Raw genomic sequence first — 22,451 nt, 5'->3', positions numbered from 1 at the left:
TCCCACTGAGGTTCAGGAATCAGATGAAGTAATTGGAGTAAGTGTTGCTTTGAGTGAGTTTGCAACGGGAGAGAATAGCGAGTTCATGAGCTGTGTGTGGCTTCATGTCGCCATCTACTGTCCGGGTTCGGTAACAGTTTTTTTACCTACAGCAAAAGCATCCCCAATACCCCAAGAATACTCAAAAAGGCAACACTTAAATTAGCTAGACAGCAAAAGCAAGAGCAAAATTATAAAGCCCTGTGGGAATAAATTCAGCCCACGGAGCCGAAATTAAAAGACAGCAGGGAGGTGATACAAGTGGGTAAAAGACCAATGAGATCCTTACAGATGAATAGAACATTTGTTTTGGAACCTGGGGGAAGAGAGAGAGAGAGATCGAGAGATCAAACGCTGGCATATAACGGACTGATGGGTTCGGGTATTGTTCTGTGCAGCTCAAATTAAATTTTGCGTTTCTTATACATTTTTTGCATTTCTAATAGATCTTTAAATTGAATTTTAGCTTAAAAGGGAAAACAATTATTATTCTTTTGTGCTGTTGTGGCTGTGGAAGGGGAAAGAAATGGAAAAAAAAGTTGGAAGATGTAAATGCTCATATGAGTTAGGTCTTTGAACTTTAAAGAGAATGAACACAGTTTGCACTAATATGATGAGCAAAGTAGGAGAATTAGTTTAATAACTAACAAAGAGAAGAAGTTAAATCTACTTCTCTTTTTGTCTCAACAATCTTTTTAATGTCTGATTCCATCCAGACGCCCCGACAACTGGCTCGGTAAATGTCGAGCCTCCAACAACCTCTCCGTCACAGCACTGGAGGTGCTGCAAGGTGGAGGCTAGGACAACCTTCGGAACATGGATATGGGCCGAGTCATGAACCTCAGCTACTTGCAGTGCCAGACGACCGAGGACGGGTACTACCTCATCCCAGACAAGGTGTTTGTCATTCCCCACAAAGAGACGGGTGTGGAGTCCACCTCATATATAATCAGCTCCTGGCTTGAGCAGAAAAGCTCTACATCCTCCTCCATAAATGCAGATATCTCCTTCCTCACAGTGATGAATGGCAAACTCTCTATTGAGAACCAGAGCATGAAAACCCATCAGGTCAAAGACTCATCAACTACAGCCAGAGTGCAGGTGAGCCTTTGTTTTGCTATGGTTTCAATGTAAAAAGATAAAAAGCATGACAAATGTAAAACAGTTTGGGGATCCAGAGTTAATTCCTCATTTCACAGACACATACTCTCTCCAAGTACAATGTAATCTTTACCCAAGATCAGGTTAGTGATAAAGGGCCTAGATAGCGGTTGTTTCTACGCTCATGGACTTTCATATTCAGAGGTCCCAAACAGAGTGGCAACAAACTCCAACTCTTTTGCATCTTACACCAGTGGAAAAATGTAAGGACACAATATGATTTAGGAAGGCATACCTTAGGCTTAAATATCCAATAGGATGTAAACACCTACAGTACATGTAACAAAGAGAGTGACAGCAATTCTAGCCCTTAATGGATGTGCTGTTGGGATGGGTGACACAAGTAGAGGGAAATATACTGGGATGCTGTGTGAGACATCTTGAGACTTGGGGGTGAAAATTGCTCAAAAAGCACTTAAAAGCAAATACATTTGTATTCATGTAATGTACAGCTGATTGAAAAAACAAATCCCCAAATAACATTTAATCATGTTTAATCCTCTTTCTTTCAAAGGTTCGTAACTTCATCAACAATGTTAAGGCTGATCCAGACTTCACTCTGGACAAAGGCTTTGCTCAGCAAGCCAAAGAGATAGCTGATGCAATTGAAAACAACCAAACGAGGAACGCGTTGCTGGACTATGGAACTCAACAAGTGTCGATGCTGGGGCTGCTTTAGTGCAGGAAGATATACCTCACCACTACATATGTGTCGGACAGCGTGTGACACAGGGTTCCTCCGTCAAAGCTCAGGCTGGCTTCAACTTTTTTGACAAACTCACGTTTGACATAAGCAGTCAAACTTCCCAGAAGAGCTCGTCAATCCAAACGTATCAGTCCAACATTCAGTACTCTCTCATTCAGAGCCATGGAGGCGGCACACCTTTCTATCCTGGTATCACTCTGCAGAATTTGCAGGAGAGTACGAGAAACAACCTAGTTGCTATTGATTGCTCCGGATTTCCCCTACACTTCATTAAAAACACCATTCCTGACCTGCCACAGCCGACAGTTCATAGTGTGAGTCAAACCATAGAGCAATACTATATGGTCAACAGCCACCCTGGCTGTGTTGATGTCAACTCCAAGAACTTTAACTTCCAAGCCAACATTGATGACAGTTCCTGCGATGGCCATGCTACAAACCTCAGTTTTGGAGGCATCTATCAAACCTGTGATCAACTCAGTTCAGCTGCGTGACCCCTTTGTGATTCCCTGGCCAAGAAAAACCCTGGAACGGGAGACTTCTCCTGTCGTTCATCTTACTCGCACCAACGTTGCTGAGATCAGAAGTAAGACAGCAGGGTAACAATTTCCACCAATGCTACGATCTTAGCTATCACTGTGGATTATTGTGGTTGAAAACTTGTGATAATTCAGAGTGTCGGGACAATTTCTATGTTCGCCATGCTCGCGTTAACACCTACTGGTGGTCTGTGAATGAAAAGGCCCCGCACAACTCGGGGTATCTGTTTGGAGGCATCTACAGCCCGTCTCCCCTGAACCCCTGAACCAAGGCCAAAAGTTGCCCACCGAACTTCGTCCCACAAAATTTCCTCTCTGATGACCAAGTGATCTGTGTGAGTGACGACTATGAAGCCGGATCCAGATTTACAGTACCCTTCGAAGGCCTCTTCAGCTGTCAGTAAACCAACCCACTGGCAGGAGGCCAACGTCGCTGCCCTCCCAAGTTCAGTCAGCACCTGGCCACAGTGAGTGATGGCTTTGAAATTCTTCACTGTGTCCAGTCAGGACTGTTCACAGGCGGGCAACTGCTCCCAATCCACCTTCCACCTTTCACTAAACCTCTGCTCGTCACCGTGCAAGCCACCAACACTGTAACGGTGATGAGTGATGGAGACAAGAGCTGGGTCAGAGTGGGTCAGACCAAGATGTGGAAACTGGCCAAACCAGAGGAAATCAAGGAAATTGTGCATCAAATGGACACAGAATTGAGTCAGATGTCGGGGGGAGAAAGGGCCGTTGGTAGCATTTGGGATGATGGGTTTGATGGTGCTGGTCATTTTTTCCCAACGGAGCGACTCCAGACCGAACTGCCCGACCAAAAATGTTGTGGGCGGGGCTAAATTCGTCTGGCATCCAGGCTAACAAAATGATTAACTGGAAGACAAACGTTATTTCCAAAGGCTGTAGTGAACCAATATTGCCCCCATGAGGGCCAGAGGCAAAACGTAATTTAATTGTACCCCACATGTAAGAACCTCAACACTGAAAAGTACAATAAAAAAGAAACTAGTGGATCCTTTGTAATTTGTGTATGAATCATTTTGGTACTGTACTTGCAATTAAAAACTGTACATGTATAAATTGTGTATGTTATTACTCATCTTTTCTGCAATACACAACTATGAATTAACTGTAAAAGTTATTCAAAAAATTCTCAAGGCTCTATGTCTTTATATTTGCTATCTCTCTGGTCAAGGAAAATGTCTTAAATGTCCAAATAATGTCTTGGTAGTTGGTCAAGGACATAGTTAATGGCTTTCTAACATGTCTTCATGGTGTGTATATGTTTTTAATAGATCATGTAAAGTTTAGTTAAAAAAACAGAAACAGTTCAATGGACCTCTCACTCTTCTGTACATATGGCACCAAAGTGCATATTGGTTCTCTAAATATAACAGCAAACCAGGGCTGGAAAACCTTTTATTGTTTTTCTCAGTTTCTCTTTGAATGTTCCTTGCCCTAACTGAGAAAACCACAACATTCCACCCACACCTGTAAATAGACAGTTTCAAAGCTGACGTCATGGTTTTGGTAAGATTATCAGCACACAGACAGGCAGGTCCAGACAATAAATATACATGATCGCACATTCACTCACAACAGACATGTAATGTGCACACTCACATGCATGTGCATACACACATACACACATCTATTTCCCGTAAAGAGTGCTCAGACCAATACGCATCTCCTCTTTCGTGACAAAATAAAAATCACCCACCCCCACACATGTACAGGTCTTGAACTTGAAAACAAAACCAGTCATGAGTTTTGTACCAATGAGAAAATTGGTATGGCATTTGGGGAGAGAAAAAATTAAAGGGAGGGAGAGAGAGACAGTTAAATAGCTGTGAAGCAGGGGAACTCCCTCATAGGTGTTTTAGCACAGCAAAAGCTCCCTCGGTCGTTATTTCTATTCCAGCAGAAAAGTTACAGCCTAACAACTCCTAAAAGGAGATGACCAGACGGACTGAAGGAAATTAAAACAAATACAGTCCAAGGTAAGATCAATCATCAATCAATCAAATTTTATTTGTATAGCTCATATTCACAAATCACAATTTGTCTCATAGGGCTTTAACAAGATGTGACTTTAACCCTCAACAAGAGGAAGGAAAAACTACTAAAAACCCCTTTAACAGGGTCAAAATACATAGAAACCTCAGAGAGAAACACATGTGAGGGATCTTTCTCCCAGGACGGAGAGAAGTGCAATAGATGTTGATAGAGTCACATTTAGTCTTTCTTCATAGTTTGCCGTTTTTAGTGCATGTCACGTTTTTATTGTTGACACAACATCTGCTGCAGGATTACTGCTTTCTGTGAAGCAGAGATGAATAAGAGCATACGATACATACTTTAACTTGTTCTCATACCTAACTTGTCATATTAAAAGTAACTCCTTAGCTTTAATCAACATCACATACATGAATGCACTGCGCTTATAAGAAAAGTATGACATACACCTGAGAAAGAATTCAAGCAGCCCCCAGCTTCTGAAGGTTACATAAGAATGGCGTAGTTTTGTCTGGAGACTGCGCATGCTTACTGAAGACTCAAAAGACGTTAACCGATTCAAGGCTTGTTTGTGAAACACAAAATCGCACTGTCATGATATGAAGATTTGCCCAGGATTGGTCGAAGGAGGGGCTAAACTGGGAGCTCCTACCATTTACTGGTTCAAGTGCCAAGAGAATGGTACTTAGTGTTGCCAATTTGGCGAATTTGCCGCTAAATCTGGCGACTTTTTCTGGTGTTATTTGAGACTTTCTGGTGTTTTGGAGACTGACGTGAAAGCACGTGTCGTTCTGCAGTTACTGTCCTCAACGAGCAGCGGGTGCTGCCGTGAGCCCCTCCGCCGCCCAAGAAAACTCACAGGCAGTCAGTCTCCCAGTATCCTCAGGCTCCCAGTAGCCCAGTCTCCCAGCGGCCTTTCGCAGCCGTCCAAGCTGCAGGCAGAGCAGAGAGGAGACCCATGCCCCGCGTCCTCCAGACTAAAAATGCGCAAATCGCGCATGCGCAAAGCCGCCGCTGATCCTGCCCTGGCTTACAAAGCGGGATGTCAGTGTCAATGAATCTTAACGGTCACTGGAAAAAATTGAGTTCAGTCTCTTCATCGATGCACAGTCCACATCGTGATGCATCTAAGAATCGAGACATTTCCACAACTCTTGTGTGGAACGTGGTGAAACTGAATCCTTTCAGGGCCTGAAAACTAAACCAAACTTAAGAAAAAAGAAAAAAAAAAAAAACTTGCTCTGCCAGTGTCTCTTTTGGATCAATTTGCCGGTCCCAAGCCCGGATACAGGAGGGTTGGACGTAGAGCTAGCAATTCCACCCCAATTACCAGCCTTTTGATTCAATTTGATATTCTAACATTTAACAATACAGTAAAAAATTGATTAATATATGTGGGTCTAGGCACAGCATTAAAGTCATGAAGTTATTTTGAGAAGTGATGGCCTATTTCAATGGCAAGATAAAAAAACAAGATATTGAAAAAAAAGAATCAGCAGAAGAATAAAAAAAAAGGTTTTTCTTTAATTTTGTATTTTATTGAGAACTTATTATATATATTACCGAGATAATTACATCAAATAAAGATGTAAAAGAAAGAAGAAGAAAGCTTTCTTCTACTTTCCGTAGAAGAAAGCTAATTTTAGACTTTAACGGCAACATCTTCAACCTTTGTGTTCTCTGCTACATTTAGGTCACCATGCCAGCGGGAAAAAATCAACGGAGCAACTTCATTCTGTTGATAATGGCTTTGTCAGTCATGTTGGAGGTCTGCAGAGTCCATGGCTGTTGGACTGGCTCTGGTTCAGAGTGTGAAAACGCTCCTCCTGTCCAAGGCTACAACCTGGCAGGAGAGGGCTTCGATGTGGTGAAGATGAGTCGAACGGGCACGTATGCCATCAACGTCACAGCTTACCTGGATGACAACCACACCTGTACACTGTGTCCCAACCGGTTCCAAAACGGACAGGTATAAAGAGTCAAACTACCAGGCCTCTCAGAGCACCTCCTGCTCTATTGTATTCCACTTCCTTTTACTGCTTTCTTCCTACACCTGCATCCCCATGTACTTCTGGTCATTCTTAATCCTCCTCAGATTCAGAGGCTTCCAGCGGCGGTGCTGGACTGGCGTCCCTTCAGCCGCTGCAGTAAGCAGCTTTCTAGTGGCCTGCACCACTCGGTGGACTCCCTGCTGCGCAGCTCCAACTCCCTGGTTAGCAACAACTGGAACGTGGATTTGGGCCTCGACAACTTTGGCACAGCAATGCTGGGAGGAAGCAAATCTGAACTGGCAAAGTTTGCTGTTCAACAGCACAGCGAGGGCATGACCACTTTTGCCACCCATGAACTCAGTTGCACCTTCTACAGGTAAAGAGAAACTAATGGTACACAAAAGAAAAACAATATATCGGCATGGTTACTATGGTTTAAGGCCGCACAGTGAATTTGAATGTTTATTGTGTTTGTTACAAAAAGGTCAAGATTGTTTTCTAATTGCCTCATGGCACTCCGCATGTCCTTTGTTTCTTCAGCTACAGGCTGGCTGATCATCCCCAGCTGAGTACAGAATTTACAAAGCATCTGAACCAACTCCCACTGAGTTTAAACACAAGCCAGGACAGAGCCGAGTACAGACGTCTGATAGACACCTATGGAACACACTATTTACACCAGGTCAGAGAAACACACACACTTTTCTCTCTGCGCCTTTTAATAAATGCATCTTTTCACAGTGATTTACTGAGATAATGACACAGAGGTGGATGACAATAGTTACTGAAAAGCCAAAATTAAATATTTTTGTTTTCCTAGGTCAAACTTGGCGGAAGGGTGAAGCGAATCACTGCCTTCAGGACCTTTCCGGCCACACTGAATGGTTACTCAGAGTCCGAGATCAATGAATGCCTGAAGACCGAATTCCAAATGGCTCTAGGTCTCCTCCCTGCTACAGCATCCTTGTCCAACACATGTGACAACATCCTGAAGGGCAATATGAGTGTGAGCATGGGCTCCTACCAATTATTCATAACCCACAAGACCGAGGTAATCGGGGGGGATGGGGGAATCCTCAACCAGCAAGACCCATCTGAAGCATACCGCAGCTGGATGAACAGCCTCCACGACAAACCTGATGTGGTTTCCTACGCCATCCTCCCTCTGCACCGTTTGGTGGGGGACTCGCAGATCAGTGCCAATCTGAAAAGCATTGTCACTGACTACATTAAAGAGAACCAGCTGCATCCTGCTTCCAAGAGCCGCCCGACTCGTACTGGCAGAGGAACCCTCAAACTGTGTAATCTTAGAGCTAGACGCTTGAATTCGGACCCCTTCTCAGCAACAGACGCCTACGTGAAAATCTACTACCACAAGTATTACCAGTATTCTGACACGATAGATGACAACAATTACCCACGGTGGTACGAAACATTTGATTTTGGTTATGTTGAACTGTCTCACAAGCTGAAGTTGGAAGTCTGGGACGAGGATGTGTACTATGATGACCACATTGTGACATGTTCGAATTATGTTGAGAGGGGAACTCACGATATGATCTGTGAGTTCAGTCAAATTCCCGGATCTCTCGAATTCACCTACTCCGTCACATGAGATGCTCACTTGAGATCCATTAGGTGTGGAAGCTACTCCCCCAATTGCTTAGTAGGTTGTTAGGTGACAATGTTTCAACATGGATATAGATATATAGATGATTTTTAAGTGTAATATATTTGGCATTATATAATTACATTTTAACTATAAACATAAAAACGTCATATTATAATCTTGTAGTAAACATTAATTAAACCAGAAACCAGTTGTCTTCTATGTAAAAAATGTCTTGTAATGTTTCTGCATTTATCAACCAAAGTCAATGTCCTTCTACATCCTTCATACATAACCAAATAAAGAAATGTCGATTCAAGACACGGCTACATACTTTGGCTGTTACCTTTAATTGTATTTTGCTGCACTGACACGCTCAAACATTTGTTTTGATCAACTTAGAATAAGCTCTTGGTTAAGATCGAGAATTGGTCCTGTTTCACGGGTGTCTCATGGACAAAGTAAGAACATAAACTCAGAGCAGGTAAAAATTGTGTTTTAGACACAGCTTGCACACTACACAGTCAGTCAATCAGAATTCATTTTCAGAACCTGCAGTATATGATTCTCAGTAGTTTCTGACCAGGATCAAAGGAATGCTTTCAAAAACGTCTCAGGTATCATGTGTTTGTGTATCACAAAAATCTCCAAATCTATACAGTAAATATGTTTAACATTCAGTATGTAGGTAGTCAGAGAGGTCCTGAACACAGGCATATCAGTATCTCCCTGAACTATTGAGCAAAGTGTTTTTATAGTACTTTGAAATATCCAGAAAATAACTGATTTGATTGTACACATGTTGGACTTTACTTTGAAAAATCTCCAAATCTATAGAGTAAAAATGTCGCTGCCCTCCCAAGTTCAGTCAGCACTTGGTCACAGTGAGTGATGGCTGTGAAATTCTTCACTGTGTCCAGTCAGGACTGTTCACAGGCGGGCAACTGCTCCCAATCCACCTTCCACCTTTCACTAAACCTCTGCTCGTCAACGTGCAAGCCACCAACACAGTAATGGTGATGAGTGACGGAGATAAGAGCTGGGTCAGAGTGGGTCAGACCAAGATGTGGAAACTGGCCAAACCAGAGGAAATCAAGGGAATTGTGCATCAAATGGACCCAGAATTTAGTCAGATGTCAGGGGGAGAAAAGGCTGGGATAGCCTTTGGGGTGATGGGTTTGATGGTGCTGGTGGTCATAGGGGCAGTACTCGTTAAGAGGAAAAGGAGAGGGCTCCCTCGGTTGGGGATGGCGAAGGGCTATGAGGAAATACGTGGAGAGGTTGGTTGTGATGATGCCTGAGGGGGGAAAAACTGCCTGGCGCCTTTTCCCCCTGACACAAGTTCTTCTATTTAGTGAAATTTAGTTTTGAAGTTGACTGTCACCTCAGAAATCTGTAAATCTTTAAAAATGAGTTTTTCTGGAGAGGGAGATTTTGTTGAAGTTGTTTAAGAATTCCTGGTTTGCTTCAATGTGGCTATTAAACAACAAAAACATTCTTGAATTTTGCACTTTTTAACATTTAAATACATTCCAAGATACTTGATTTCAGCTAAATCTGACTTGAACATAAATCACAAAATGATTAACAGGAAGACAAACGTGATTTCCAAAGGCTGTAGTTAACCAATACTGCCCCCATGAGGGCCAGATGAATAATGTAATTTCATTTTTACCCCACATTTAAGAACCTCAGCACTGAGAAGTACAATCCAAAAGAAATGTGTGTACAAAAGATTTTCACCGATAACTAGTGGACATTTAGTAATTTGTGTATGAATCATTTTGGTACTGTACTTGCAATTAAAAACTATACATGTATAAATTGTGTATGTTACTACTCAGCTTTTCTGCAATACACAACTATGAATTAACTGTAAAAGTTATTCAAAAAATTCTCATGGCTCTATGCCTTTATGTTTGCTATCTCTCTGGTCAAGGAAAATGTCTTAAATGTCCAAATAATGTCTTGGTAGGACATAGTTAATGGCTTTCTAACATGTCTTCATGGTGTGTATATGTTTTTAATAGATCATGTAAAGTTTAGTTAAAAAAACAGAAACAGTTCAATGGACCTCTCACTCTTCTGTACATATGGCACCAAAGTGCATATTGGTTCTCTAAATATAACAGCAAACCAGGGCTGGAAAACCTTTTATTATTTTTCTCAGTTTCTCTTTGAATGTTCCTTGCCCTTACTGAGAAAACCACAACATTCCACCCACACCTGTAAATAGACAATGTCAAAGTGGACGTCATGGTTTTGGTAAGATTATCAGCACACAGACAGGCAGGTTCAGACAATAAAAATACATGATCGCACATTCACTCACAACAGACATGTAATGTGCACACTCACATGCATGTGCATACACACATACACACATCTATTTCCCGTAAAGAGTGCTCAGACCAATACGCATCTCCTCTTTCGTGACAAAATAAAAATCACCCACCCCCACACATGTACAGGTCTTGAACTTGAAAACAAAACCAGTCATGAGTTTTGTACCAATGAGAAAATTGGTATGGCATTTGGGGAGAGAAAAAATTAAAGGGAGGGAGAGAGAGACAGTTAAATAGCTGTGAAGCAGGGGAACTCCCTCATAGGTGTTTTAGCACAGCAAAAGCTCCCTCGTCGTTATTTCAATTCCAGCAGAAAAGTTACAGCCTAACAACTCCTAAAAGGAGATGACCAGACGGACTGAAGGACATCAAAACAAATACAGTCCAAGGTAAGATCCATCATCAATCAATCAAATTGTATTTGTATAGCTCATATTCACAAATCACAACTTGTCTCATAGGGCTTTAACAAGATGTGACTTTAACCCTCAACAAGAGGAAGGAAAAACTACTAAAAACCCTTTTAACAGGGTCAAAATACATAGAACCCTCAGAGAGAGACACATGTGAGGGATCTTTCTCCCAGGACGGAGAGAAGTGCAATAGATGTTGATAGAGTCACATTTAGTCTTTCTTCATAGTTTGCCGTTTTTAGTGCATGTCATGTTTTTATTGTTGACAAAACATCTGCTGCAGGATTACTGCTTTCTGTGAAGCAGAGAGGATTAAGAGCATACGATACATACTTTAACTTGTTCTCATACCTAACTTGTCATATTAAAACATAACTCCTTAGCTTTAATCAACATCACATACATGAAGTATGACATACACCTGAGAAAGAATTCAAGCAGTCCCCAGCTTCTGAAGGTTACATAAGAATGGCATAGTTTTGTCTGGAGACTGCGCATGCTTACTGAAGACTCAAAAGACGTTAACCGATTCATGGCTTTTTTGTGAAACACAAAATCGTCATGATATGAAGATTTGCCCAGGATCGGTCGAAGGAGGGGCTAAACTGGGAGCGGCTCCTACCATTTACTGGTTCAAGTGCCAAGAGAATGGTACTTAGTGTGGCCAATTTGGCGACTTTGCCGCTAAATCTGGCGACTTTTTCTGGTGTTATTTGAGATTTTCTGGTGTTTTGGAGACCGACGTGAAAGCACGTGTCGTTCTGCAGTTACTGTCCTCAACGAGCAGCGGGTGCTGCCGTGAGCCCCTCCGCCGCCCAAGAAAACTCACAGGCAGTCAGTCTCCCAGTATCCTCAGTCTCCCAGTAGCCCAGTCTCCCAGCGGCCTTGCGCAGCCGTCCAAGCTGCAGGCAGAGCAGAGAGGAGACCCATGCCCCGCGTCCTCCAGACTAAAAATGAATCACGCATGCGCAAAGCCGCCGCTGATCCTGCCCTGGCTTACAAAGCGGGATGTCAGTGTCAATGAATCTTCACCAGGCACGTGCACAGATAGACCCCTAGTGGTGCTCAAGCAGCTGCCCGTTTGCCCTGGATGAGAAAACTGCCCCTTCTGCTGGAGCCCAATTTGTTCTTCATTCATCAATATTTAAGAATAAAATTACTCTCTGTCATCAATTCCCCCAAATGTGTTTTGATATCTGACGGGGCATGTATTTGAGTTCTTGTGAGAATTTCGCCCCGACATGCTCTGCAGCGCTGAGCGCCAGGCCAAACGGCTGCAGCCTACTTCTTCTCTGACCCGCAGCATCAGAGAAACAGGTAATAACGGAGTTTGTGCAATCCTCCAACGTTGTTTGGTGATAAATTAACCACAACATAAGCGCCGCTGAAAACATTACGTCGCAACTGGTCCGACGTTTCCTAAAAAATAAACAAACAGCAAACTCACGAAATCCGTGATTTCAAATCACTAACGTTTGACATGTTTAATGAAGAGAGAGAGGGAGAGAGAGGCAGACACACACACAGACAGACAGACAGACAGACAGACAGACAGACAGACAGGCAGGCAGACAGACAGACAGGCAGGCAGAGACTTTAAAGGCAGTTTTACTGTTCTGCAAAATTAGACAAGTTCACTAGTTTTGTTTCATTTAAAATCGTAATTACTGAAATGAAAGGTAGGTCTTAAGTTGAGCTACATGACAGTCTTGTGAGATATATTGTGGTATATTATTAGTGTAATGCTGCTTATGCTTTAACTCTGTCAGAAAACAGCAAAAAAAGTGTGTGTACTGTGTTGTCAGCTTTATAGAGATTATGTAAGTCACTCTTGATTATTATGCACAACATTGATATATCTCATTTACAAAATTAGCAGCATAATGCCAAGAAAAGAGAGACTCCAAAAGCAGAAGGACAGGGAACTGCAGCAAGCAGCTCAGGGTAGCAGCTCTCTTTTATCTTGGATCAGGCCATCAACTAGTAAAACAAATGAGGGAGAATCAGTACCCCTACCTGGTCCAGAGGTAGTGATCACATCACTAACCATAACATATTATTGGGTTATTCAATATGGCCTTGTTTTGTCTGTTTTTGCCTGTTATTCATTCAATTTGATATTTTGAGTTAGTTTGTTAACAAAAATATATATATATATCAGTTGAAAATATCCCTAACCCTAACCCTAACCCTGTTTTTTAATTATTTATTATTATTATTTTTAATTTTGTAAATAATTTTGGGCGATGGGTGCCCTTTTTCTTGGTTTGAGCACCTGCCTCCCAAAATGTCTGTGCACGTGAGAAGTGATGGCCTAATTCAATGGCAAGATAAAAAAAAAAAAAAAAGAAGAATCAACAGAAAAATATGAGCAGTCCAAGAGCACTCACAGGCAGTCTCCCAGTAGCCTCAGTCTCCCAGTAGCCTTGTGCAGCAGTCCCAGCAGCAGGCAGAGCAGAGAGGAGAGCCACGCTCCGCGTTCTCCAGACTAAAAATGGATCCTGCCCTGGTTTACAAAGCGGGATGTAAGAGTCAATGAATCTTCACTGTCACTGGAAAACATGAGTCATTGAGTTCAGTCTCTTCATCGATGCAGAGTCCACATCGTGATGCATCTAAGAATCTAGACATTTCCACACCTCTAGTGTGGAACGTGGTGAAACTGAATCCTTTCAGCGCCTGAAAACTAAACCAAACTTAAGAAAAACTAACAAAAAACTTGCTCTGCCGGAGTGTCTCTTTTGTATAATTTTGACGGATAAAGGAGGAGAGTTGGACGTAGAGCTAGCAGTTCCACCCCACTTAAAGGGGACATATTATGAAAATTCCACTTTTGTAGTGCTTCTACACATTCATTGGGTATTTAGCAAGTCTACCGTCCCAAAAACTCTGGAAAAAAAAAACTCCCGCGATTTGTTGTGGTTCCTCTATTTCAGAAACTATATGCTAGAGTGACTCCAATGGGATTACGACCGAAATAGATGTCATAGTCGCAACATGCCCATGCCCCCATAGATCTATGCACTCCCCCACTACCACTCGACCCACCCATAGATGGACCCACCCACTTTTTAGACAGTCTATCGGTGGCCGGCCGCCATTTCATTCTTGCAAGCCTTGGGAACACTTGGATAAGCTAACTAGCAGCATGAATGAATTCAACAACCGAGATGCTCAGTGGTTGGCTGCACAAATCAGCACAAATGTCTTCATGTGACTCCAGCTTCAGAAGACACAAGATTGAGATGGATTGAGTTCATATATGATGGCAACGTTCCTGCAAGTGTTGGCAAATATCTGTATCGGTCTGTTTTATCAACCTGGGCCAATATAACGCCGGATTCTGGAAAAGGTTGTTATTGAAAGAGGGGTCGGTGCCATCTTTCCATCGCAATACTGAAGACGAGGGACATGTAAGTATTTTTTTTTTTTATAATTCTGGTATTTGCTTCTTTTAGACATTTTGTGTGGAGGCTAGTGACGTTAGCATGTTGTGGCGTGTGTGTGAGGAGATGGGTACAGCTCCGGTTGCTCCGGTAGCTACAGCAGCTCCGGTAGCGCTCCGTTAGGTCCTGTAGCGCTCCGTTAGCTCTCCGTTAGCTTCAGTAGCGCTCTGTTAGCGCTCCGGTAGCTCTGGTAGCTACAGCTGCTGCTACAGGGATTCAGCACACGTTACACTCATCTGCTGTAGGAAGTCGCGCTCGCAAGATACCGGAGGATGTTGTTGTCATAATGTGCGGGACTAGGACGATTATTCATTACCAGCCCTAGCTGGGGGAAATGTGTCCTTGTATCCTTGTATGCATGACAGTAGTACAAACATGAATAACATTGCTGCTTTTGGTGTTTAGGCAAGCACATCTGTTCACGGTGCTAGGCTACATCACGTAGCAGCCCGACGGACCCACCAAAGATGCGCACACATGGCACGCAGCTTTCTATGACAACAATGCGACCTCACTACAAAAGTACAGGTTTGTTTACCCTCAGTTACTTCGTCATGTCATTGATTGTGTCTCCGTGTTAAAGTTGTAACAGCATCTCATTTGTTTGTGACTCCACGGATACTGAATGTCTGTTTTATCATAGGCACACAGAAAACTGTGCTGCACTGATGTCGGTGTTGGGACCTCAGCTGTAAGAGACCTCGCTTGGAGGAGGGAGAGGACAACCCAAGTTGTTCAAGTATGGACTTCGGAGAGCCACAGGATGCTACCTATGATCCTGATGACTCGATCACAGTCTTGACTGAGTCAGCAGATGTGACGTGAGTGACTCAATATTTAATCTAAACATTTCAATAATCAGATAGATTACCATTCTACACTTTTTTAGCTGTTACAGCCTTTTGGTGAAATCTTTGTCTTTCTAATAGAATGGAATCTTCCAACCCTGTTCATAAGACACCCACAAATATTGTCTATGAAAACTGCCTCCTGGAGCTGTTTGAGGTGTGGCCTGTGTGTCGGCGGGGGACAGATGTAATATTTAAGCCGGTGAAAGCAGATGCAACCCTCCGTGAGTCTCACAGCCTTTATTTAAAAGCCAAACAGTGTACAAACAGTATGTGAAACATAAATAACATATCAATTAACTGCTGTCTTTAAATGGTCTTCACGATTTAAAGACCATTTATTTATCGTCTTCACGATAAATAAAATAATATAATTACAAAATAATTATAAAAAGAAAATAATAAATTCAAAAAAGTGCAAAATGTCCAACTTTTTTCCCCAATTTGTATTACAGATTAGATTAGATTTCTTTATTTATCCACACAATGGGGAAATTTACTTGTTACAGCAATAAAGAAAAACAGAATTAAAGTAACAGTGCCGAAGCACAATAAAAAAGATCAATAAAAAAGGTTACGTGGATAACCTGTTGGACCTCATCTTTCACAAGGTTTTTCAGGACCCGGCCCCATATGTGAATGAGGTGCTGAAGATCTCAATACCCAAGGATCTCTCTGCCAAGTATGAGAAACCTGACAAGCAGGAACAGGGAACACTCTGCGTATCTGGAGCACCGAGCAGGAGGGCAGGACCACCCTGATTCTCCGGCCCAGATAGCCCCAACACCAGCTTACAAAGCTTCTGTACGCCAAATACCTGTAACGGCTGAGCAAAGTTTACATTGTATTTAGAGAATAAAAGGTGACACACAAATATAAAGTGTTCCTTTGTTTACAGTACGGCTACTGATGGCACAAAGTGTATTTTTGTAATCAATGTTTTTATTATACTTGGTATTTTTTGTATTTCTTACCTCTGTCCCAGCCAGTACATTTAATAACTGTTTAAAAAGCTCTGTGGCATTCTTTCTAGCAATCTTTCTGACAATAACAGTGTATAGAAACAGTGCTTTTAGTGTTTGATATGTAACATGTCAACAATTGACACGTGTAAGATGAGCTGTAAGCAAAGTAATACAGAGGGAAGAGTAATTTATGTATTTTATTTCTCAGTCATATTTGTATTGCAGAAATGACTGATATCTCATGCATAAAAAAAAAAAGTTACTGCTCTATTCCTCTTGGACATAAAGGCCCATAATCTGCCCTGTAGATGTTGAATGCATTCTGTAGTGAGAACACATTCAAACACACAGGCTAATTAATGGAGGTAAAAACTTTATGTCCTACACCTCCATGAGTGGGGGGAGGGGTGAGAGGGGTGAAAGGGGGTGGGGTAAAATGTGGGCGGGTTGAGAGGGGGGCGGGGCCCTCAAAACAGGTCAATCTGAGGAGGTCTGTTTTAGACAGGGTAAAAAGGTGCTGTTTTAAATGATCCTTGTGGTATTTTTACCAACATTTTTTACAGACATTTCATTAAGACCCCAAGGAGCCATATCAACTGTGGTGAAATGGGCATAATATGTCCCCTTTAACAGCCTTTTGATTAAATTTGATATTTTAACATTCAACAATACAGGACAAAATTTATTTATGTATGTGGGTCTAGGCACAGCATTAAAGTCATGAAGTTATTTTGAGAAGTGATGGCCTATTTCAATGGCAAGATAAAAAAATAAAAATAAAATTATCAACAGAAGAATAAAAAAAAAGGTTTTTATTTTATTTTTTTTGTAATTTTTAATAATTTTGTCGGAATTTTCGAGATAATAAAAAAAAGAAAAAAAGAATTTGTTTTTCAAGTGAATGCAATACGCCCCCGAAGAAGAAAGCTCATTTGTAGTTCTAAACATATTTAGGGTGTTTTTTTCTCACTTTTTGTAAGTCCTACAGCGATCATTACCATTATGCAAATTAGGCGAGGACGTCATTTAGCAACATTTAGTGACTTTTAGGACAGCCAATAGCTATTTACCTTACTGAGGAGTTGGCAACACTGCTGGTACTACGCCTGCGCACCATCAAGGAAGAACCAAGTCTGGACCACGGCAAACCCCACCCCCTCGTTTTTAACCAATCCATTTTCTACCAACTGTTATAAATATTACCACCGGCCATCCATTCGGTGACTCTTGACTACCCCGGTGCTGCTTGAGGACCGGGGCTGTGCGTTTGGTGCCCATTGCTTTGCTGTACTTTCATATCTTTTGATTGCTTCTAAATAAATACTTGTTGAACCAAAAGGAGACCGGCTCTTCACATATTTTGGATAAAAGAACACGACACAATCTTATCATTAATATCCAGCCTGTAACGGTAACATTTTCAACCTTTGTGTTCTCTGCTGCATTTAGGTCACCATGCCAGCGGGAAAACATCAACGGAGCAACTTCATTCTGTTGATAATGGCTTTGTCAGTCATGTTGGAGGACTGCAGGGTCCATGGCTGTTGGACTGGCTCTGGTTCAGAGTGTGAAAAAGCTAATTTTGTCCCAGGCTACAACCTGGCAGGACAGGGCTTCGATGTGGTGAAGATGAAACAAACGGGCACGTATGCCATCAACGTCAGAGCTTACCTGGATGACAACCACACCTGCACACTGTGTCCCAACCGGTTCCAAAACGGACAGGTAGAGTCAAACTATCAGACTGCTCAGACCTCTCAGAGCACCTCCTGCTCTGTTGTATTCCACTTCCTTTCACTGCTTTCTTCCTACACCTGCATCCCCATGTACTTCCGGTAATTTTTAACCCTCCTCAGATTCAGAAGCTTCCAGCGGCGGTGCTGGACTGGCGTCCCCTCAGCCGCTGCAGTAAGCAGCTTTCTAGTGGCCTGCACCACTCGGTGGAATCCCTGCTGCGCAGCTCCAACTCCCTGGTTAGCAACAACTGGAACGTGAATTTGGGCCTCGACAACGTTGTCACGGCAGAGCTGGGAGGAAGCGAATCCGAACTGGCAAAGTTTGCTAATAAACAGCACAGCGAGGGCAAGACCACTTTTGTCACCCATGAACTCAGTTGCACCTTCTACAGGTAAAGAGAAACTAATGGTACACAAAAGAAAAATAGATCAGCATGGTTACTATGGTTTAAGGCCGCACAGGGAACTTGAATGTTTATTGTGTTTGTTACAAAAAGGTCAAGATTATTTTCTAATTGCCTCATGGCACTCCGCATGTCCTTTGTTTCTTCAGCTACAGGCTGGCTGATCATCCCCAGCTGAGTACAGATTTTAAAAAGCATCTGAACCGACTCTCACCGAGTTTAAACACAAGCCAGGACATAGTCAACTACATGCGTCTGATAGACACCTATGGAACACACTATATACAACAGGTCAGAGAAATACACACACTCTTCTCTCTGTCCCTTTAAATAAATGCATCTTTTCATAATGTTTTACTGAGATAATGAAACAGAGGTGGATGACAATAGTTACTGAAAAGCCAAAAGTAAATATGTTTGTTTCCTAGGTCCAACTTGGCGGAAAGGTGAAGCGAATCACTGCCTTGAGGACCTGTGTGGCCATACTGAATGGTTACTCAGAGTACGAGATCAATAACTGCCTGAACTCCGAAGTCCAAATGTCTCTAGGTTTGCCCTCTGCTAAAGCATCCTTCTCCTACAAGTGTGAAAACTTCCTGAAAGGCAGAATGAGTAGGAGCATAGGCTTCTACCAAGCCTTCATGACCCGTGAGACCGAGGTTATCGGGGGGGGGAAGTTCATCTCTAACATCCTCTACCAGCAAGACCAATCTGAAGCGTTCCGCAGCTGGATGAACAGCCTCCACGACCACCCTGATGTGGTTTCCTATGCCATCCTCCCTCTGCACGGTTTGGTGGAGGACCCACAGATCAGTGCCAATCTGAAAAGCATTGTCACTCTCTACATTACATGGCACTACATGATGGATTGGCATCCTCCTTCCAAGAGCTGTTCCCCAACTCATAACCTTGATCGCCACTGTTGTCCATTAAGGGTTGGCAGAGGAACCTTCAAACTTTGGAATCTAAGAGCTGACGGCCTGAATTCGGACCCCTTCTCACGAACAGACGCCTACGTGAAAATCCGCTACCACGACCATTACCAGAAAGCTGACACGATAGATAACAAGAATTACCCACGGTGGGACAAAACATTTGATTTTGGTTCTGTTGAACTGTCTCACAAGCTGACATTGGAAGTCTGGGATGAGGATGTGCACTATGATGACCACATTGCGACATGTTCGAATTATGTTAAGAGGGGAAGTTACTCCATGATCTGTGAGCTCAGTCCAAGTTCCGGATCTCTCCACTTCGACTACTCCGTCACATGTGATGCTCACTTGACAGGCATTAGGTGTGAAAGCTACTCCCCCGATGCTTAGTAGGTTGTTAGGTGACAATGTTTCAACATAGATTTAGATATATAGATGATGTTCAAGTTTAATATATTTGCCATTTTATTATTGCATTTGAACTATAAACACAAAAATGTCATGTTATAATCTTGTAGTAAACATTAATTTAACCAGAAACCAGTTGTCTTCTATGTAAACAATGCCTTGTAATGTTTCTGCATTTATCAACCAAAGTCAATGTCCTTCTACATCCATCATACATAACCAAATAAAGAAATGTCGATTCAAGACACTGATACATACTTTGGCTGTTGACCTTTAATTGTCTTTTGCTGCACTGATACGCTCAATCACAAGTTTTTATCAACTTAGAATGAGCACTTTATGTCAACATCGAGAATTGGTCGTGTTTCACGGATTCTGCCTTGTTTCTACAGTAGCTTAGAACAGACAAACCAAACACTGGCTTTAGAGAAGGCCTTTCACATTAAAAGGCAACCATAGGTTCTAAGAGAGTTCCAGAAAATGAGGCAAAGTGTCTCTGTGTCCCCCGGGTGGCTGGCAACAGCCCATATCCTCAATGTTAATTTTGTTCCGTCATTGTAGTAGTTCATATCACATTGATGTTTTTTTAATAAATAAAAACAGGGTGAAACCTCATAATTGACAGCTGAGACTGACTCGTGATTGGTCGAGCGTGTGTCAGCGGTAAAAAGGATTTGTTAAATTCTGCACACTGGATCTGCACTTCTTTCATGATAATTCATCCAGGCACCTATTAGTCCTCCTGCTGAATCCCTATACGCATAACCACACACATTTATTCCAATATTTATTATTAGGTTTAAACAGGTATCTAGAAATCATACAAACAACTTAGTAAAAGCTTTTACAGTAACACTTGTACACTTACAACACATTAGCCACTTGTACAGTACATGAATTCAGCAGCTGATTCCTCAAATCATCTTCTTTGTTGCTTGTCTCGAAAACTCAAAGAAACTAAATCAAGCACCATTCTTAACGTAAAAACATTCTCTTAATTCATTTGACAAGTCTCCGACAGGAAAAGAACTGGGCTTGAAAGATGAAACTCAACACATTAAACTAACGGTGACAGAAAGTAATTTTCCAGATAGATGACTAAAATGTTCACGTCACTTCAGTTATGCAAACTTTGTTTCAGTCTATATATTCAGTACCAAACTGTTGATGGTGTTCTCCAATACATGTTGTTCTCGCTGAACCTCTTAAAACCACGTTCTTTCACGTTTCTACACTTTGGAATCTTATACGTAACATGTGAAGTGCATATTAATAAAAAGGCTAAGTTGTTGTTGTTCAGCCTTCTCTGTAAATACTGGTCTCATAGACAAAGTAAGAACATAAACTCAGAGCAGGTAAAAATTGTGTTTTAGACACAGCTAGCACGCTACACAGTCATTCAATCAGAATTCATTTTCAGAACCTGCAGCATATGATTCTCAGTAGTTTTTGGCCAGGATCAAAGGAATGCTTTCAAAAACATCTCAGGTTTCATGTGTTTGTGTATCACTTTGAAAATCTCCAAATCTATACAGTAAATATGTTTAACATTCAGTATGTAGGTAGTCAGAGAGGTCCTGAACACAGGCATATCAGTATCTCCCTGAACTATTGAGCAAAGTGTTTTTATAGTGGTTTGAAATATCCAGAAATTAACTGATTTGATTGTACACATGTTGGACTTTATTTAGAAAAACCTCCAAATCTATAGAGTAAAAATGTCGCTGCCCTCCCAAGCTCAGTCAGCACCTGGCTACAGTGAGTAATGGCTGTGAAATTCTTTACTGTGTCAGGTCAGGACTGTTCACAGGCGGGCAACTGCTCCCAATCCACCTTCCACCTTTCACTAAACCTCTGCTCGTCAACGTGCAAGCCAACAACAAAGTAATGGTGATGAGTGACGGAGACAAGAGCTGGCTCAGAGTTCGTCAGACCAAGATTTGGAAACTGGCCAAACCAGAGGAAATCAAGGGAATTGTGCATCAAATGGACCCAGAATTTAGTCAGATGTCGGGGGGAGAAAAGGCTGGGATAGCCTTTGGGGTGATGGGTTTGATGGTGCTGGTGGTCATAGGGGCAGTACTCGTTAAGAGGAAAAGGAGAGGGCTCCCTCGGTTGGGGATGGCGAAGGGCTATGAGGAAATACGTGGAGAGGTTGGTTGTGATGAAGCAGAGAGGGAGACACAGCAAGAGGATGCCTGAGGGGGGAAAAAACAGCTTGGCACCTTTTCCCCCTGACACAAGTTCTTTAATTGAGTGAAATTTAGTTTTGAAGTTGACTGACACCTCAGAAATCTGTAAATCTTTAAAAATTAGTTTTTCTGGAGAGGGAGACTTTGTTGAAGTTCTTTAAGAATTCCTGGTTTGCTTCAATGTGGCTTTTAAACAACAAAAACATTCTTGAATTTTGCATTTTCTAACATTTAAATACATTCCAAGATACTTGATTTCAGCTAAATCTGATTTGAACATAAATCACAAAATGATTAACAGGAAGACAAACGTGATTTCCAACGGCTGTAGTTAACCAATACTGCCCCCATGAGGGCCAGATGAATAATGTAATTTCATTTTTACCCCACATTTAAGAACCTCAGCACTGAGAAGTACAATCCAAAAGAAATGTGTGTACAAAAGATTTTCAGATAACTAGTGGACATTTTGTAATTTGTGTATGAATAATTTTGGTACTGTACTTGCAATTAAAAACTATACATGTATAAATTGTGTATGTTACTACTCATCTTTTCTGCAATACACAACTATGAATTAACTGTAAAAGTTATTAAAAAAATTCTCATGGCTCTATGTCTTTATGTTTGCTATCTCTCTGGTCAAGAACAATGTCTTAAATGTCCAAATCATGTCTGGGTAGTTGGTCAAGGAC

At 41.9% G+C, this 22,451-nt stretch overlaps 2 protein-coding genes and 1 pseudogene across 3 annotated transcripts; all 3 read left to right on the top strand.

Moving 5' to 3' along the window:
- The first annotated feature begins 104 nt into the window (after positions 1-104).
- On the top strand, positions 105-21,929 carry LOC128438487 (uncharacterized; annotated as a pseudogene).
- Positions 4,221-8,397, top strand: LOC128438776 (perforin-1). The gene is made up of 5 exons (XM_053421475.1): positions 4,221-4,448; positions 6,158-6,433; positions 6,560-6,831; positions 6,996-7,137; positions 7,276-8,397. Exons 2-5 carry the CDS (start codon positions 6,164-6,166, stop codon positions 8,068-8,070), a joined length of 1,479 nt encoding a protein of 492 aa, XP_053277450.1. The 5' UTR covers positions 4,221-4,448; positions 6,158-6,163; the 3' UTR covers positions 8,071-8,397.
- LOC128438772 (perforin-1) lies at positions 10,587-19,821 on the top strand. 2 transcript variants are annotated; one of them, XM_053421466.1, is made up of 6 exons: positions 14,924-15,089; positions 15,198-15,340; positions 17,531-17,806; positions 17,938-18,209; positions 18,371-18,512; positions 18,650-19,821. In XM_053421466.1, the coding sequence occupies exons 2-6, from the start codon at positions 15,329-15,331 to the stop codon at positions 19,544-19,546; spliced, it is 1,599 nt and encodes a 532-aa protein (XP_053277441.1). In that variant the 5' UTR covers positions 14,924-15,089; positions 15,198-15,328; the 3' UTR covers positions 19,547-19,821. The 2 variants fall into 2 exon arrangements, with proteins under 2 accessions (XP_053277442.1, XP_053277441.1); XM_053421467.1 differs by lacking the exons at positions 14,924-15,089; positions 15,198-15,340 and adding an exon at positions 10,587-10,798.
- Positions 21,930-22,451: the final 522 nt, after the last annotated feature.

The sequence above is a fragment of the Pleuronectes platessa genome, chromosome 4, assembly GCF_947347685.1.
Source record: "Pleuronectes platessa chromosome 4, fPlePla1.1, whole genome shotgun sequence".
In the NCBI taxonomy this organism is placed as follows: Eukaryota; Metazoa; Chordata; class Actinopteri; order Pleuronectiformes; family Pleuronectidae; genus Pleuronectes; species Pleuronectes platessa.
Note: the sequence above shows the minus strand (reverse complement) of the source record. Positions and strands in the feature narration are given on the sequence as shown.